Below are 17,588 nucleotides of genomic sequence, written 5' to 3'. Positions count from 1 at the left end.
CGGAGAGCTGGCTGGCTGGGTGAGGAAGCCACACAGGCTCATTAGGCATTTCACGCCGCCGTCAGGTGCTAAAGCTGTGGATTCTCTGATACAACCAGAAATCCCACTCAGAGGGGGAAACATGCATTCGGAGCTCCCAGCTTCAAACAACGACTCAGCTGCTTCTCCAGCCAGGGTGAGTGAACACGATTCTGTCAATTTGTTCCATCTGTTCGACTTGTGGAGCTAATACAAGCTGTGGGATCGGCTGCCAGGTTGTGTAAAGATCACAGCCAACACCTATTCACTCTCCACTGTTCCTCTTTGCCACCCTTCCTCAGAAGGGGGGTGTGGGGGAGGGTGCGGGGAGGGATCTCGTGAGCGCCTGTGTGCGCAGGGAAATGCCTCACGGGGTAAATTTGGATCAGATTGAGAACAGGAAGCCACAGGCCAATACAAGGGGGCTCTGTGAGAACAGATGACAAACCGCAAGCACAGGGAGGGGAAGGAAAGGGCTTTCTGGGTGTGGGGGATGGGCGAGCCCACCAGCCCACCACACACAGCTGCGCTTGGCCTCTGTAATCAAAACCATCATTACAGACCTGACGGTTTGGCTACAGCTGTAAAGAGATAAGCGTGCTGGAAGAGAAAACAGGGCCCTGGTGACCTGGCCTTAGGGGCTGAGTGATCCCCTGTGCACACACTCTCCCCCGACACCCCCACCTCCTTTCCACTGCCCTGCTTCCCCCACCCCCCATCCCCTCCCAAGTAGGACTCCCAAGCCCCAGCAGCTCAGGAAACCACATCTTTTGAACAAGCTGCGTTCGCACGGGTTAGACATGGCCAGTAAGAAGGGAAAAGAGTTCATTTCATTTCATGACATGCCTTGAGTGACTTCAAAGACACCTCCCCCCTCCCGTACTGGTTCCCTCAGTGCTCAAAATAATTAAGCTCTTGGGGTTTGAAGCAGGGGGAGAGGCGAGCACAGGACCCTGTCCCCCGTCTCTCTCTCTAAACCTTCCTGCCCACATTGCTGTGGGCATTGTTTTTACATGAACAATGTGGGGATGAGGCCCGTAGGCCCGGTGCTGAAAGAAGGCCGTGTTGGGGCGAGTGTGGAGGAGTGGTGGGCGGGAGGGACCACCAGCACGGCCGGCTCCCGACTCTCACACAGACTGTTTTTCAGAGCGGGGCATGCACACAACAAGCCGTACCGAGCAGATGTTATTTTATTACCTAAAGCCTTTTTTTGTTTTTGAAAAAAAATAAACAGGAGAGCAAAAACAAGCCCTCCTCCCTTCCCCAACCCCCAGAAGAGACCTGGTCTGTTTTCCTCACCTTAATAGAATTTTCATCACTTCATGGCCTATATGGGACTTTAACCCTTTCCCTCTTGACCTGTCAATCCTAAGGAGCCACTTGTGCTCAGGGAGCGTGGGGCTGTCTCAGCATTTTACACTGATCACCACTAGTGTGCTTCTTACAACCACCTCACAAGACAGCCCTATTAGCATCATGGTTCCCACTTTACAGATGAGGAAACTGAGGCGTGGAAAGCAACTTGACCAAGGCCACCCAGCAGGGCTCCAGGCTCGGCTTGAACCATGGCTGCTCTAAATGGCCTGGACACACAAAGGCGCTCAGGAAGTTCTCTGCTGAAGGCATGAATACGATCAGCAGAGTTACCGTGGGCACCAATGATGTCTAGGGGAGAACAGTGTTCCACAAACGTGAGTGTAGTTTTAAGATATTTATGCACTAAGAATCTGGGAACACCCTAGAGTGAACCAAAGGAAGAAAGACTGGATTTGGGGATATGGGCAACTCAGTTCAACTCATCATCCACGCTGCCAGCCCCCCGTGCCATAAACTGTACTTGGAATACAAACACAAACGAGAAATAGTCATTGACCTTAGGAAAGAGTGAAGTCCTCATAATTAGATTATTTTATTTTCTGACAAATTACCAAAAAGCTCAGTAACAATGAATTGGCCCAAGAGTACATGTACAACATAGGATTCTAGACACAAAATGAGGCACAAGGATTTGCCTCCACTGCCCCTTGGCCAACATTTTATACTCTAACACATGTGCACTGTAGAAAACATTTGTGACATTATACCTGTTTTACAGCAAAACGTAAATGTTCTAGCTAGAACTTTTCTCATTTTAAATTTTACACTAAATATTATTTTCTAGGGAAAAGTTCGGAGCTACTTATCCCAATTGTCAATTTCTCTTTGATATGGGTCCCTAAAATGAAAACATTAATTTAAATTTTATCTGCATAATTCAGTGTGAAATACAAACGAACACCATTGGTTCATGATGCACAGTGTGGTTTTTACCTGCAACTTCGCTTTACTTGCATGTGTGTTTAAAGATGACATGTGATGTTACCCCTATATATTTTTATGAGTTAACCACCCCCCCAAACTTGTGGAATGTTGATAAAGACCAATAGCGCGATATGGTTTTTAGTGATAATTCCACTGAAAACCAATGAGGGGTCCCAACACTTAACAGCCTCCCAAAATGTTGTTAAACGATTCAAGGACGGCTGATTCCTTGCAGGAAGTGTTCAAAGACCCAATCAACCACCTGACAGCCTGAAAACCGCCTAGGCAGCCCAATGGTCCCATTACCTGGCCATTCTGTGTCCAGTGCTCTCTGCTGGACCTCGTAAGAGTCACATGCAGAGTTGTAGAGTTGGTTGGGACCCCGACTTGGGAGCAAGAATGGATCTCACTTGGTCTAGGCGGGTGCTGTTCACTTAGCAATCAAAACAACATGATTCAATTGCACCTTTAAAAAAGTGTGATTCTCAAGTCCAACTGCTTTAGGTCTTTAAAGGGATGAAAGCATAGGGATAATTTACAATACGCTATAGAAAGGTGAGCCCTCGCCACTGCCTGGAGACAGTACCCTCTGCCCTCTTCCCAAGCTCAGCCTAACAGGCCATATTGAGCATCCAAAGGAATGGCTGAAGACACTGAAATCAATTCTACAATAACCCTCCTTTGCTCAGATACCGGCAGTGCTGCCAATCTCTTTGTCATTGTGGCAAGCTATTTGCATGTCTTCAGCCAATGGGGGAAAAATGAAAAGCAGGGAATCTCTCAACTGTCTGGTCCTGTTTTGACTCATCTGAAAAACACAACCTCCCAAACTACTGTAAAAAATAAGACTTGGAACAAATTCACGTTAATCTCGTGAGCATGTTAAAAAAATAATATTAACGTCGTGCAGTTCTCTTTGCCTTCCTCAAAAGAAGAGGTCAAATCTGGTATACACGTATAAACAAAATTCTAGCAACAAAAGTCAAGGCCAGAAACTGTACTGAAGAATTTTCAGTCAAACTCAAGTTGTTTACCATTTCATGCAAACTCCCAGGGAAATTGGCTGCTTAATCTTTACATACAAGTGTATTGACTTAAGACCAAAAAAGGCACTCAAATCTGTGTTTAAACAAGCCTAATTAAGTGGGAAATTAAGACAATCATTTGGATAACTTAAGCCAAAAAATGTTGGGGGCAATAATTATTTGGGTATTTCAGTAAAAGCATTTTTTGCCTGAATTGTGTGGATAATTATCTTGATTCCCCACTTCACTTTGCATGTGTCAACATGGAATAAATGAACAGATGTTCCTGGAATCACTGAATACATTCATATTCAGTTGGTAGGAACAAATTTAAGCCGTTTTTTTTTTCTCCAGTTGACTACTATTTCCTAGAAATGTTTCTAAGGATGAGGTAACAAGCTAAGAAAGGCATTTTAAAGCAGAATTTGATTATTTATGAAATACTGTGAGATGTGATTAAGCATTGATAAGTTTATTTCATATGCCACATCAAAAGATGGTCAAAATATGGAATTTTACATTATATTCTCAAATGGTGCAAAATTTACCAGTACAGTAAAGCCATAATTTGTCAATAAGTCAGTCTAGAAATTCCATCAACACTCTGATTTCACTTGATCAACAAACTAACCACCACCCAAAAAAAGAGCACTAGAAGCATCCAGCTCCCGATTTTATAACTTTATAACATACTTCCCATTTCCTAATGTGCACCCATAAATTTGTACAGAAGTTCCCGAGTCCCCTGTTTAAATTGTTTGCATCATTTTATAGGTGAAAGCCAGATTTGGGAGGCTGCCCCAGAAACAGTCCATATAAGAATTTTAAGCATCACTTAGAAGTCAAAGAAACATGTTAGTGTTACGTAATAATCTAACACTTTAATAAAGTGAACAAAGGGAACTTGTGGAAGCTGAACATACCAAAGACTGAATGGTGAAAGTTTACAAAGGGCGAACACCCACTAGCAGCACCTCACCTTGGAGCCAGTCTCTGAAGTAGTGCAGCCACATTTTGGGAAGCTGTTTATTTTCTTCCAACATGACATACTTCACATTGCTGAAACTCTTGTGAAGGTCGTAAAGTAAGTGCTGGATATTCGGGTAGTCTGCTTTCTGGGTGACTATATACATGTTGTAGAAAGAAAAGTATTTGAATTGTGCAGCAATAAAGTCATATTCTCTGGTTTCCCGAGGCACAATGTCTGTAAGGTCCAGCCCATCGCGCACTCGGGTGGTCCCATAAAGGCTGACCCCCAGCAAGCCCAGGAAAAGGAAGATCACCACGACCTGTAACAGTAAGAGGCATAAGATCAGAGCCAGAGGACAGGACCTCTTGACAAAAGCAAGCTGTTTGGTTCAGACCTCACTTTTACCCCCAAAATGGCCCTGATGAAGCATGTAGGGGTCATTCTCCAGAGGGAAAAGCAAGTAATCATAGTAATCACATTTTAAAACAAGCTCATGAAAAAGAAAATGTTTAAAACATAAGGAGTTCATCTAAATTCACAGAAACATTTGCTACATAGAGATTCACTCCTGTAGAAGATGAGCTCATTAAGATGGCCCCACATGCTAAATGGACTGACTTTTTAGGAGGCCTGAAATAAGTCACACCCAAAGAAGCAACCTGATGAATTCCAAAGGAGACTGTTTTGTTATTTCTTGAAGACAGGAAGAATCTTCTGTTTTGGTAGATTACCTTGGCTTTTGGTTTCAAGAGGAAAGGAGCATAGTGTTTCTCGGCAAAAGATGAAAGTGTCCACTTGGTGCAGGGGGGCTCAAGGCAGTGGAGGCTGGAGTCGGAGAACTGGGAGAGCAGGTCCCTTGTGGAGCTGGTGCTCTCGGGGCTCTGGCAGCTGAGGGTATCCTGGGTCATGGTGACAGGCTGCACGGAGATCTCAGAGCGTGGCTCAGCAGTGGTGTAGTACACATGCGTGTGGGGGTCGTACTCTGTACGGAGCTGCACTGTGGACTGCATGGTGATCTGGGTTTCATGGGTGAAGCTGTGGCTGCTGTAGGGGGGCGGGGGGCTGTAGCGGGTGTTATCATGAGTCTCCGTGTAGGCCTGAGGTTCAACCTGAATCACTCTGCTGACGCAGGGGCTAAGAGGGGAAAATAGGTTGCAATGGTATACTGAAACAGGGAAACAGTGCTTTCATTTTTGCCAATGACTGACAGTATCCATTTTACATAGCTCTAATTTAGAAGAAAAATATCATACTGTTGAGCTCCACAAACACCGCCTGATTTAACCACCTGGACACAAGACACTAGTAAGTCAAAGGAGGCCAAACGGATGGCCGATACTGAATTTGGCTGGCAAAATCAAAGTTACATGCTGATGAACCCCTTTCAAAGCACAATTCCTAAAAGACACACAACCCCTCCCCCCCAAAACCCCACAACACCCAAAAGGCTGTATTTTTTCTGGATGGTTGGTTTTCAAACCTTTGTTCTGCCTGACTCAACAGAGATATGATACACTCCCAATAATCAGCCAAAGCAATCCATAACAGAAATAGTGAGCATGTGCATCACAACCCCAGAGCTGTGAGTCTTTAGTCAGGGGAGGGGAGAGCCTGTGACTCGATATCCCCAACAAAGCATCCTCCATCCATTATCTCCTCTGCCTCCATCACACTGGTAACAAGCCCTGTTAGCTACATTTTCTTCCAAGTCTACAGGCTAAAGAGTTCTCTAAACCTACCACTCTGTACCCAACAAATAAAGGCCATAGCAGCTCATGAAACTGTACCTTGTAAAACAGCAGAAAATATCCAATCTCCTGTCCTCACGTCGATACAAATCCATGCTGAGAATCGCAGGAAAAATTAGCAGAACCATAGCAAAATTGAATACCACTACTACAGCCGCCTGGAAACATGGGGAAAAAAAAGGAGAGGTCACCAATATGTCTCCTCCCAGTCAGAGGATTGCTCTGAAAATAAAAGAGGCTTTAAACAACATCTTTCTTTCAATTCCCTATTGAAGTGTTTAAACTTGAAATAGATGTTGGAGTTTCTCATCATTTTGCTTCTCTTCCATCGTTAAGAGACTATTTGACTAGAGCAGGCCCCATCATTCTGATTCTTTTCATCTCTTAGAATTTCATGAACCCATGATGTACAAACACAGGAATGAAATGAGCGTCTTGCTAGCAACCTAACCAAACCAAATCTACAAAGGCAGAATACAGAATATACTTGAGATGTTTTAATTGAAAACAAACATTCCCCATTCAGAACATTTCTAAGAGTTTCACGCTACTCTGATTTTATACTCAGAATATTTAGACGTAAAGTGGATTGGGTATATCAAAATGTCACCTTTAAAACATGAAATAAAATTTCAAACACGTCCCCTGAGGTTTTTAATAGGCACATTCCAAATAGCCTCTGGAGTAGCCTGTGGGGTGTGCGAGCACAGTAACATAAAAGGTCAAGGAGAGTAAGGCAGAAAGAAATTCCTGTGTGTGATTATAGTATGCAGAATAAATAAGTACAGATTCAAAAGTCACTCCATAACCTAGAATAAACATGGGGCTAGATTCTGTAGTGCTTTGGCAAATCTCCTGCTGACCTAGTAAAAATTACACAATTGGGCTGTTAATAGGGGAAAGTCAACAGAGGACAGTTGAAAGGGCTCGCCCATTCAGACAGGAATGGAAAGAAGCGGCACAATAAAAAAAAAAAAAAAAGAAGAAGAAGGAACTGAATGCTAAGTAACCAAGAAATCATCAGAAAGTTTTTTGAAAATTAAAAGATCTCAGTAAGTTTTTCAAAGAACTACTTAGTTCTAAGATGTCCTCCAACTGGGTAAATGTCTCAGGGTGAGAAAAGAAAACCTGCTTGTAACAGATACCTAACAGAATCAGAAGAGAACTTTGCAAAGGGATTCCGATAAAAATTGTGCATTTTTACTCAAGGTGAAAGAGCAAGGCCAAGGTCTGCAAAGGTACCTTTCAATAATTAATTCCCTGTCAAGTCCACAAAACCAAAAAATAATCAGGAGTCTCCTTCTAAAAATTACCTAACTCCTCTCTTCTCAGTCTGCTTTGAAATTCCTCATCATCTCAAAATACATGAAACCTGTGAACTTAACCGCTCTAATGAATGGTCTTTAAAGACCTAAAGACTAAAGGATTCATCTTAGAGACAAATACTTTAAAAAGAAAAGGGAGGACACAGAGCTGGGTACTGGAGACACAGAGAAAAATAAGACAAAATCCTGTTCTCAAGGACCACCACAGCAAAACCTACCAACAAACTACAATTCAGGCTAATAAATGTAGTAATAAAAGCTTGCGTAGGGTTCCAGAGCAGCTCAGAGGGGGAAGAGTACGGGGGGGGGGGGGTTGTGGGGGTGTGGGCGGAGGGCAGAGGGTGGTCAAGGCAGGGTCTCAAGGAGGTGTAGAAGACAAAAACAGGCCTCTCGTGGGGCCAGGGAGGAAGGATGTGCCACGTGGAGGAACTCGACAAGCTGTGTCTGAGAGGGAGACCTAGAATTCTGTTGCGGGCAGAGAAAAGGGGGAGTACTGGGAGACCAGGTGGTTAACGCATGATTCATTCGATCCCCAACAGCAACCAGGACAGCCATTATTACTGCTGTTGACACTAGTACCTAACAGACTCCGTAGTACAGAGGATGGTCACCTGCCGGCGGTCACGGAGTAAATCGAATTCAAACACAGGCTTGATGTCAATGCCCTCAGCCTGACTGCGACCTGGGAGTTCTTGTCACCTGGTCACCTCCTAAGGGGATGGACATGGGCTGGGTTGGGGTTCCTGACCAATCTGACCACAGGGGTCCTGATTTCTGATTCTCAAGGAGATTTTTCCAGAAAATTCAATCCTGGAGGTGGAGTCCTTTCAGCTTTTCTTTCTATTATAGACATGTTTAGAATTTGGGGGTGGAATGCAGACAGAACACTCCCAGGCATCTCACTCTGGACATAAGTTCCTGAGGATGCGGAACCCAAGTGGCCCGGGGGTGCTCTGGCAGGAACAGCACTGAGGCTTCCACAGGGGCTGGGGACACATCTGATAGCAGCTTTATCCCCCGGAGGCATCTGTGGAGGACACGAAGAACCCCCAAACTCTGAAGTGTAGCGTCCTATCCACGCTCATTGTCCGGCGGCATATTGCGTACACAGGGAGAACATATTCTGACAAGAAAACAGCGCAACTTCAATGTCCCATTCAAGTGCACCCAAACAGTAAAGACCAACAAGCTGCAAGGACTTCTCAGCAAGGGAGAAGTGTTACTGCAGGCGCAAAGGTCAATGTCCTATTCAAGTGCACCCAAACAGTAAAGACCAACAAGCTGCAAGGACTTCTCAGCAAGGGAAAAGCGTCACTGCAGGCGCAAAGGGGAGCTTAAGACATTGTAAGAAAATCTATTGATGGGGATGATTTGCACTGTCAATCAATTCTAATTACTGTACTTGAAGGAAATGTCCCCATCTTCTGTGTTGCCCCCCCACCCCACCTGCGGCAGAGCATCCATGGGGGCCCTGCTGACACACTTGCGGAGCACAGAAACAAACTGACCCTGCCCAGAGGGCCCTCATCTAGACCCCCCTCACTGTATGGAACAATATGGAGTTCTGTTCTGGGAGTTTCCATTGAAGAACACCATTCAGTTATGCAGGGCATTGGTTCCCAAAGAATTAGACGGTGCCACTGCTTTCTGGTATAGAGGTGGCATTTGGTCAGATGGATGGAGATTGACAAGGAAGTCTAAGACGGTTTCTTTGGGGGGGGGGGAAATTCTATTTACTTTGATAAAGTTAGACAATTGGAAAAGTTCCACAAAGAAAAATCCTAAATTAATATGGATTTATTAGTGTACAGAACCACTGTGGGTCTCTTTCTTTTGACGCTTAATCTATAGTATCCTGAAAACACAAACACAAATGGATACCCAGAGGCACAACTTAACACAGTTCACTAAAAGAAAGAGAAGCTACATCATGATCAACTTTGAATGTCAATATATTTAAGACGAAACCAGTGTAAATTTCTGATGGCTACAGCAAAAATCATGGCACATTCTTTTTCTTTTCTTCTTACATTTTCTTTTCTTTCCTTTTCCTTTTTTTTTAAAGTTTGTTTTTGACAGAGAATGAGCCAGTTATTATGGGGTCTTTAATAAATGAGGACTCCTGGAAGTCCTCAATTTTCTAAAGTGGTACCCCAGGGGCTTGGAATAGAAATGCAAAACTCACAGTACTCATTTCATCTTGGTAAGGTGCTTACCTTGGGAGAACTTTAGCGTACTGGATTTTCTAAAAGGCGTAAGGAAAACTCATGTAGCTTTTCAGACCACCACACCATAGGATATCATTAAAGGAGAGTATGCCTTGATGAATCATCAGTGTGTACTGAGAGAGGAGAGGAGAAAATGAGAGAGAGACACAAGAAGAAATGAAGGAGCGTGAGGCAGAGCAGAAATAAAGAGCAGCGAGAAAAAGGCAAGCAGAAAAGGAGAGAGGCGGGAGAGGGTCCCACTGGTAGAGGAGGGGGACAATTTCTCAACACCAGCATCTGCTGTATGTATAAGCAGCAAGAACGGGAGACTGCAGGCAGGTGTGCAGATGCCTGTGCAAAAAGGCATTCTAGAACGGTAATTGTACCAATACTTTAGCAGGCAACTTTCACTTATGTTCCACATCACGAGCAGTTAAGCAGTTAGATATATTTTCATTTTCCTGTGCTTCGGTCGTTCAGATTTAACCGTATTCACTAATTCACTTACTCCTTCTACTTTTAGATATTTATAATAAACCCTTTATTATTTTCATTTTTTTTAGTATTTTTCTTTTGGGGGTAGCGGTCGCAGTGATTGGTACAAAAATCTTTTCTCATGTTCTATCTTACGCTAAATATTAAGTAAGTCTAGTGTCCCAAACACAGCTGGATCGTTAGTTCCTCAGGTCTTCATTAGCCATTGGTGAAATGAAATTAATTCAAATATGACGACTACAAAAGAGGGAAGCGTGTTGACAAAAGCATAAAGAGAACCCTAATTTATGATTTGTCAGTTTCTCTTCCTGGTCACAATCACCTTTTGGTGATTAACAAGAGCAAAACAGTAGGAAGAAGCTGGATGTAATAACAGCTTAAAAAGTGACACCAAGGGGCACCTGGGTGGCTCAGTTGGATAAGCGACCCCAGCTCTTGATTTTGGCTCAGGTGATGATGTCAGGGTTGTGAATCAGGCTCTGTGCTGGGTGTGGAACCTACTTGAGATTCCCTCTTTCCTTCCCCCTCTGCCCCTGCCCTGCTCCCTCTCAAAAAAAAAGTGACACCAGAAGTAGTTTTTCCCTTAAAAACCTGGCCATCTCATAAATTACACATCATACTGTAAGAGAAAAAGGGGGGAAAGCCACCGCGTTTCTCTTGGAAAATAGTTGAAGCTTTAAAATGTGAATTTAGGGGCGCCTGGGTGGCTCAGTCATTGAGCATCTGCCTTCGGCTCAGGTCATGGTCCCAGGGTTTTGGGATCGAGCCCCGCATCGGGCTCCCTGCTCTGTGGGGAGCCTGCTTCTCCCTCTGCCTCTCTCTCTCTCTCTCTCTGTCTCTCATGAATAAATAAATCTTTAAAGAAAATTAAAAATAAAATAAAATGTGAATTTAATTCACAAAACTTCAAGAACGTCTTTGTAATACCAAAACCTGAAACCATTAGGGGCTTACTAGGAAGACCACATCCCAAACTGGTCAGTTAGCTTTCTTTATCCGCTGTACTGACCGATTTCAGGAATCCTTAAGAGTTTCAAGCAGCGGCAGAGCCATGCCAGCACTCCAGGCCAAGCACAGAATGGACCAGAGCTGTGTCCCCAGCCTTGGGAGCTCTCCATTCTTACCGTTCGTATAAGCTGGCTCTCTGCGCAAAAGAAATATCCTGGTGGCCTCTAGGTGTGGAAGGGCCTGGTTTGGGAAGAGAGAGCAGAAACAATGCAGGAGCCAAACTGCTCTGCGGAAGGAGGGCAGAGGAATTTTGAGTTTTCTTGTGCAGCCTGAGAGGGGAGTAGGAGACCAAAAGAAGAGAGAAGAGATGGAGGAGACTGTGGAGAGACTAAGGAAAGACACGACAAGCGAGCACCCACCAACAAACCCCCTGCAGGCAGAGAATGGCCCGTATGTTTGCACGGTGGAAGCTAATGCAGCAGACCCTGGAACAACATGGGTTTGAACTGCATGGGTCCACTTAGAGGTTGACTGTTTCCAATAAATACAGTGCAGCATGCGAAATGTATTTTCTCTTCCTTATGATTTTCTTAATAACGTTTCCCCCCAGCTCACTTTGTTCTAAGAATACAGATGTAACATATAAACGATGTGTTAATTGATTGTTTATGTTATCAGTAAGGCTTCTGGCCAACAGCCGCTATTAGTAAAGTTTTTGGGGAGCCCAAAGTTATATGAAGATCTGACTGTGTGGGAGGGGTGTCAGCACCCCCAAACCCCATGTTGTTCAAGGGTCAACTGTACTCAGTTCTAGGTTATCGCCTAGCTGGTCTATACCGCAGCCTCCTACTCTGCATTGTACAACTGCCATGTGTTGGGGCTGCTTTAGGGAAATAGAGAGGGTGGCGTGCTGGGGCTGAGGTGGCCAGCAGGGAAGGGAGTAAGCACAGAAACCCAGTGGGATTCAGAAGCAGGGACGGCCAAGAGCTGGCTGCACTGTGGTGAAACCAGAGGACTTCCAGCTATCTGGAACGGGAGCTTCTCAGCATCCTCCGCACAGTGGCCCTCGTGTGGTTTTAGTCTCACTATAAAGGGAATGGCCACTCCCTAAGGCACCAGGTCTTGGGGATACCTGGGCCCCAGGCATCTGGGCTCTAGGACTGGAAGGAGGGGAGGAGCCCTGGCATGTGTTTTAGAGGGAGTGTTGGGGTTGTTGCTTTAAGAAGCTTCCACCCAGACTGGCCCCAGATGCGGACAAGCAACTTGTCTTCACGTTAGTGGAGAAGGGAGACGGGCTGCTCGGCCTCCGTGCGGTGCTCGCTACGGATGTCACCAGTGCAGACTCACCTGGAGGGAGAAGGCCCGCAAGGCGGGAATGGGGATCAATGCGGCCATGAAGAAGGCGGTGACATTGCTGATGGAGGTGAGGGCCACACTGGCTCCCGTGCGCTTGAGGCACTCTCCAGTCCTGTCCTGAGGACGAGAAACCAAGGTGCTGAGAGCCGCAAAGCGCAGGGGCCCCCAGATCACAGATCGTGCCAACAGTCCAAATACGTGACAAAGTGGGACAACAGGTAGTTTATCATGCTGACGTCAGGGCATAAGGAAGGGCTCTCTCTGCCCACCCCCAGCGACACTGGCATCGAAAACGTTTTCAGGACTATCTATACAGTCCTGGGTTGTACCTGGTTACCATATCCAAAGCACAAAGCTGCAAGACAATGATTTAAGTCAATTTTTAAGATTTAAAGGGTGTGTGCTGGGGGGGTAGGGGGATGGGGACAAAGTGACCCCCAAACCCCACAAAAAACCCAGAAAAGCAAATACGGGCTTTGGAATAATCGTTCTGCGGTTCCTCTGATTTCTTTTACTTATTTAAAGTCAGTAACATGTCACTGACTTGGGACTGAAATATTTACTAGGCCAGATTAAAGAAAATTAAAGGACAAATACTCAAGAACAGAGGGGATTTTGGCTGGCCCCAAAGCTTTCTTCTTTTGTTTTTCTATTACCTCAAAAGGGATTCTTTTATTCTGTCCTGTTTCACTAAATGCATGTGCCAAAAGGAAAACATCATCCACACCAACGCCAAGAGCAAGAAACGGCAAAACCTGCAGCGAACACAAAGGGCAGTGCATTAAACACATGAAGTCCAATTCGGATCATTCTAGAGCCACTGAGAACACTGCCCTCAGCAGCTACCCCAAGGACAGCTTACATCAGCTCACGTGAAGAACCTAGTTCCGAGGGTTAAGATTCCCCGGATCTAGCCGTTTTAGCTCACAGGAGGTCTTATCCATTTCTATTTTTAAGCTCCACTATTTTATTTTTAAAGCTAATAAATGAGGGCGCCTGGGTGGCTCAGTCGTTAGGCGTCTGCCTTCGGCTCAGGTCATGATCCCAGGGTTCTGGGATCGAGCCCCACATCGGGCTCCCTGCTCCGCGGGAAGCCTGCTTCTCCCTCTCCCACTCCCCCTGCTTGTGTTCCCGCTCTCGCTGTGTCTCTCCTCTGTCAAATAAATAAATAAAATCTTAAAAAAAAAAATAAAGCTAATAAATGAGAAGGAAGCTAACTCATCAAAAGCAGTGGTTCTCAGAGCATGATCCCTGGACAGGCATGGTTGAGAACTGGTAATTAGAAACTCTGGGGGCAGGGCCCGGCAGTTGGAGGTGTGGCCAGCCCTCCAGGCAACTCTATGGCACACTCAAGTCTGAGAACCGTGGCATGGCTCTAAAGAATGGTCTTCACTGCACTGGTAAGTGAAACATCTCTACCATCAACAAGCCCGTGCAGACCTTCCACCCCCTGCCGAGTGCTCCTCTCTCTCTCTCTCTCTGAGATAGCCCCCCCCTCCTGGTGGTAAAGCCGGAAGACCCTGTAGGTGACATGGACACATAGGAGGCCGCTGGGCCAAGCCCGCCTAGGGGTGTTTGTCAACAAACAGTGGATAGGTGGCTCCCTTAGTACCTGAGTTGTTGCAGCGTTAAAGGAAATCCCGATCAATGAGCACAGGCCCAATCCTGCAGCCACGGACAGTGCAACCAACAGGACGCCAGCCAGCCCCACGGCACCCTGGGACTTGGAGCAGTCCCAGCGCAGCATGGTTAAACAGGCATAGGCAAGCTGCGAGCAGAACAACGGGGTGGGGGGCAGGGGAAGGAGTGAGGAGTGGGAAACGGGGGGCGGGGGGGGAGACACAAAAGCCAAACATTAGAATGTGTAAGGATTCTAATGTTTTCCCCCACCCATCACCCCAAATCAAAAGGTAGAACTAATTAAATCCAACAACAACAATTTACATTACAGACATCACATGGAATAATATGAGTCAAAGATGGGCAAACTGCAAATGGGAGTAAATGCTTTACACGACCACTTTTGAAATCGTTATGAAGCCGAGCTCTCTCTGTCTTGAATGCACGTGTGTGTTAAGAGCAGTTAAAAAGCAGGAGCGGTCATGGAAAGATAAAAACTAAAAACCAAACCCACTCGCCCTTCCCCAAGGAGAATTGAATTGACTGTTACCATCAGTAGGTAGCCACTGGCCACTCGGATGACACTGACATCAGAGAAGGACTTCAGGATGTCGTCCAGGGTCGTCGTGGTAAAGGAAAGCACCTTCTGAGTGGAGTTCGGAGCGACACTTTGATGAACCACCTGTGGTCACAACATAAAGTCCCAAATGGAATGAGAGCTTCAGTGAGCTTCAACAGCACAGACCTTGGGGGACGCGTTCCCTCCACTCACCCCTCACTTTTTTCTGATGCGTTAAAAAGAGTTCTACATGATTTGGGTTTGAACTTGGACTGAGGTGACATGACCCTGGGCCTGGGACAATGAAGGCCACCGCACATCAGGTGAGAACGGGGTGCCGCGGTGAGGTGCCCTCACCTCTACGTGCCCTCACCTGAGACTACCTTCTCCTCTCTGTGGCTCTCCAACAGATCTGCGGTCCCATCGGCTCCCACCCCGCCCCGCCCCAAACCAAAACGACTCAGTCTTGTGGCCACTCCTCCCCACTTTGTTTACTGGCCACTTTTAAAAGGTCACATGCAGCTCAGTAGAGGTCACTGCTTGGGAAAGGCCAGCTCCTGTCACATGGCCTAACCAAGGGGACTGCAGCTGTGAACAGATTCTATGCTTTGCTAATGTTTTCCAGACACTTTTTCTTGCTAACCCAGTGTTTTTTTAAACACTGTTAGGCCTTCACTCTGGAGTTCACAACTGGTTACTCAGAACGTCTCAGGCGTCCCAATTAGAATTAGCCATCAGCCAGACACGAAGGTGTTCCATTTCTAGGAAAGGAAAAAAAGTTCACACCCCACCAGGTCCCCAAAATGACCATTTGTTTTGAAAATAGATTCTAATGAAAAAGAAGTTCTAAAACATGGCGACAATAAAGTACGTGGTAACTAAGGGGTCTGTACCCAGATTTCAAGCTGGGTGTCAGAATGCCGCCGATTTACCTCCACGTACGTCCTCTGCCAAGCCTCCAGGACGGCGGCTGCCTTGTCCTCGTTCCAGTTGATGTGTGAGACATACTCATACCCCTTGAAGTGTTCGTACATTTGCTTGGGAGTCATTAACTGAAACATGGTCTGCAGGGCGTGGGCACTGTGACAAGGTGGCAAAGACACGACATCAGCATTTCCAGGAAGTCGTCTTCGCTGCCTAAAATCCTGAACTCGCGCCCCCACCTCACTCGCGGCCATTCTCTCCTTCTACGTGAGCACATGTTTCCATTAAACGCGACCTGGATGGTTATTTTACTCAATAGATGGATATACCATATTAAAGGTGTAACCTTACAAACCTTTTACAGATAGACCCCAAAATTAAATTAATAAGCAATTTCCTTTCTCAGTTTCTATTCAATGAAACAGGAAGGGTAGGGGAGTAGACAGCTTGACCAGATACGCTGGGCTTGGCGCTGCACGCTCGCCTGTGCAGAAATCCCAGCCCACGGCTTTCCCAAGGGAGGGATCTCAGACTTGAGAGCGCCTGACGCTTGACCGAGCGGAGTCCGCAAGGGCACAGAGGAGAATTCTTAGGCAGCCGTCAGTTGTTGGTCAGCCTGTGACAGAGCTTAGCTCACACCTCTCCACCCTATTGCTCTGACCACTGTTGCCTGCACGCCTGATGCTTGCCCCCACTTTCTACACAATCGATCTTCTAATCTTACAGTCACTAACTAGGGTCCTGATGAAAACAGCCAATCTCCCCCTGAAAAATTCCCCACAAGGTAGTTTTTCGAGCTGGTCTGATCCACTAGTATTTCCTAAATTCTATTACACCAGACGGCTAGCCAGGATAACAGTTACGTATTAGTACAAGTACACTCGCAGATGTCAGGAGGGAAGTGGTTTCTGAGCAAAAGACAAAAAAATAGATGGCTTGGATTTTTCCTCCTTGTGCTGGATTACCTGACAAGCTTCCCAGTACTATTCTTGACCGTGCCACCCACAATCAGTTCCTCTTGCCAGTGCATATACTTTCTGGATAATCCATGACATCCACCATTCAAAACAAGGGCCACATCAAGAGGCTAAAATAAAAAGACAGCCACATAATTACGGGAATTAGTAGGCAGGTCACATGCCTTGTTAAAATCCAGTGCATTAAGGGCTTGTTTGTTTCAGAGAGAACATTAATAACAAGGCTAATGAGAGGCGTACGGCAAATCTTACATCAAAATTTAGCTCTATAAACAAACTTAGCTCCATAGACAAAAAAATAGTCGTTGAGAATCAGATCTTAAAAATGAAAATAATAGGACTAGGAATTGGGGGGGAAGACACCAAGCTTTCCTCTTGGGCCCCAGGAGCAGAATCAATGACTGTACTCACTTTGGTCGCGTTTTTGTTGGGGGCTGTGGCAGGGCAGTCTGGATCAGCCGGGTTGAGGCAGGGCCGGTCCATGTAACCATGACCAACTTCAGCCTTATTCAGCATTTCCTCCCAGCTGTCCACTTGATAGTTTATTTTCTTTAACTCTTCCAGGAATTCCAAAGGGTCAAAGTTTGTCCACTGCAAAGGAGGCTTACCTCTGTGAAAGAAATTAGAAGGCAAGACCATGAAAAGAGGCTTTTCCAAGCCTCCGAGCCTGTGCAAATCGCATATACTGCGTCCGGATCGCACTAGGCTTTCTGGGAATGCGGCAACGCGGGGAGACCCTGGCACAGAAACCGAATGCTCCTTTCCCGGGGATCAGTATGCAAACCCGAGTCAGGAAAGTAATTCATGAATGGAAATGGCAAGCAGAGAGCTTGTAAATTAATGAAGAAATCAAAGACTCGTTACTGGCTGACACGTCATCTTTAATACCTGAAATCAAAATTTGCCAAAGGGTGCTCCTAAGCAGAAGACTGAGATCCAAAATTAAGGGGGGGGGGCGGGAGAAGAGGGAATCACAATGTCAAATTAGCACTTGTCAGCCTAGTAAATGCTTCGTAAATGTCATCAATCAAAATATTTGATCTCCATTACCTTCAATAATCCCATGCTTATGAGCTCTCTCTGACAGCCTGGCAGTCGACCCCAAAAGCCCCCTG

General features: G+C 45.9%; 1 protein-coding gene across 8 annotated transcripts in view; it reads right to left on the bottom strand.

Annotated features, from left to right (window-relative positions):
- The window catches only part of PTCH1 (patched 1), a 70,470-nt gene that overhangs the window by 19,398 nt on the left and 33,484 nt on the right, over positions 1-17,588 (bottom strand). For 7 of the 8 annotated variants that reach the window (XR_003523695.1, XM_027615607.2, XM_027615605.2 and 4 more), the window contains exons 6-15: positions 16,885-17,083; positions 16,462-16,583; positions 15,505-15,652; positions 14,564-14,695; positions 14,006-14,161; positions 13,050-13,148; positions 12,385-12,510; positions 6,102-6,220; positions 5,046-5,448; positions 4,324-4,633 (exon numbers count right to left, since the gene is read on the bottom strand). Coding sequence is in view for 7 of the 8 variants with exons in the window: in XM_027615607.2 (XP_027471408.1) it covers positions 4,324-4,633; positions 5,046-5,448; positions 6,102-6,220; positions 12,385-12,510; positions 13,050-13,148; positions 14,006-14,161; positions 14,564-14,695; positions 15,505-15,652; positions 16,462-16,583; positions 16,885-17,083 (1,814 nt within the window). In the remaining variant the exon portion in view is untranslated. The remainder of the gene's footprint in view (positions 1-4,323; positions 4,634-5,045; positions 5,449-6,101; positions 6,221-12,384; positions 12,511-13,049; positions 13,149-14,005; positions 14,162-14,563; positions 14,696-15,504; positions 15,653-16,461; positions 16,584-16,884; positions 17,084-17,588) is intronic. The other variant, XM_027615606.2, reaches the window with a different exon arrangement.

The sequence above is a fragment of the Zalophus californianus genome, chromosome 13 (assembly GCF_009762305.2).
Source record: "Zalophus californianus isolate mZalCal1 chromosome 13, mZalCal1.pri.v2, whole genome shotgun sequence".
NCBI lineage: Eukaryota > Metazoa > Chordata > Mammalia > Carnivora > Otariidae > Zalophus > Zalophus californianus.
Note: the sequence above shows the minus strand (reverse complement) of the source record. Positions and strands in the feature narration are given on the sequence as shown.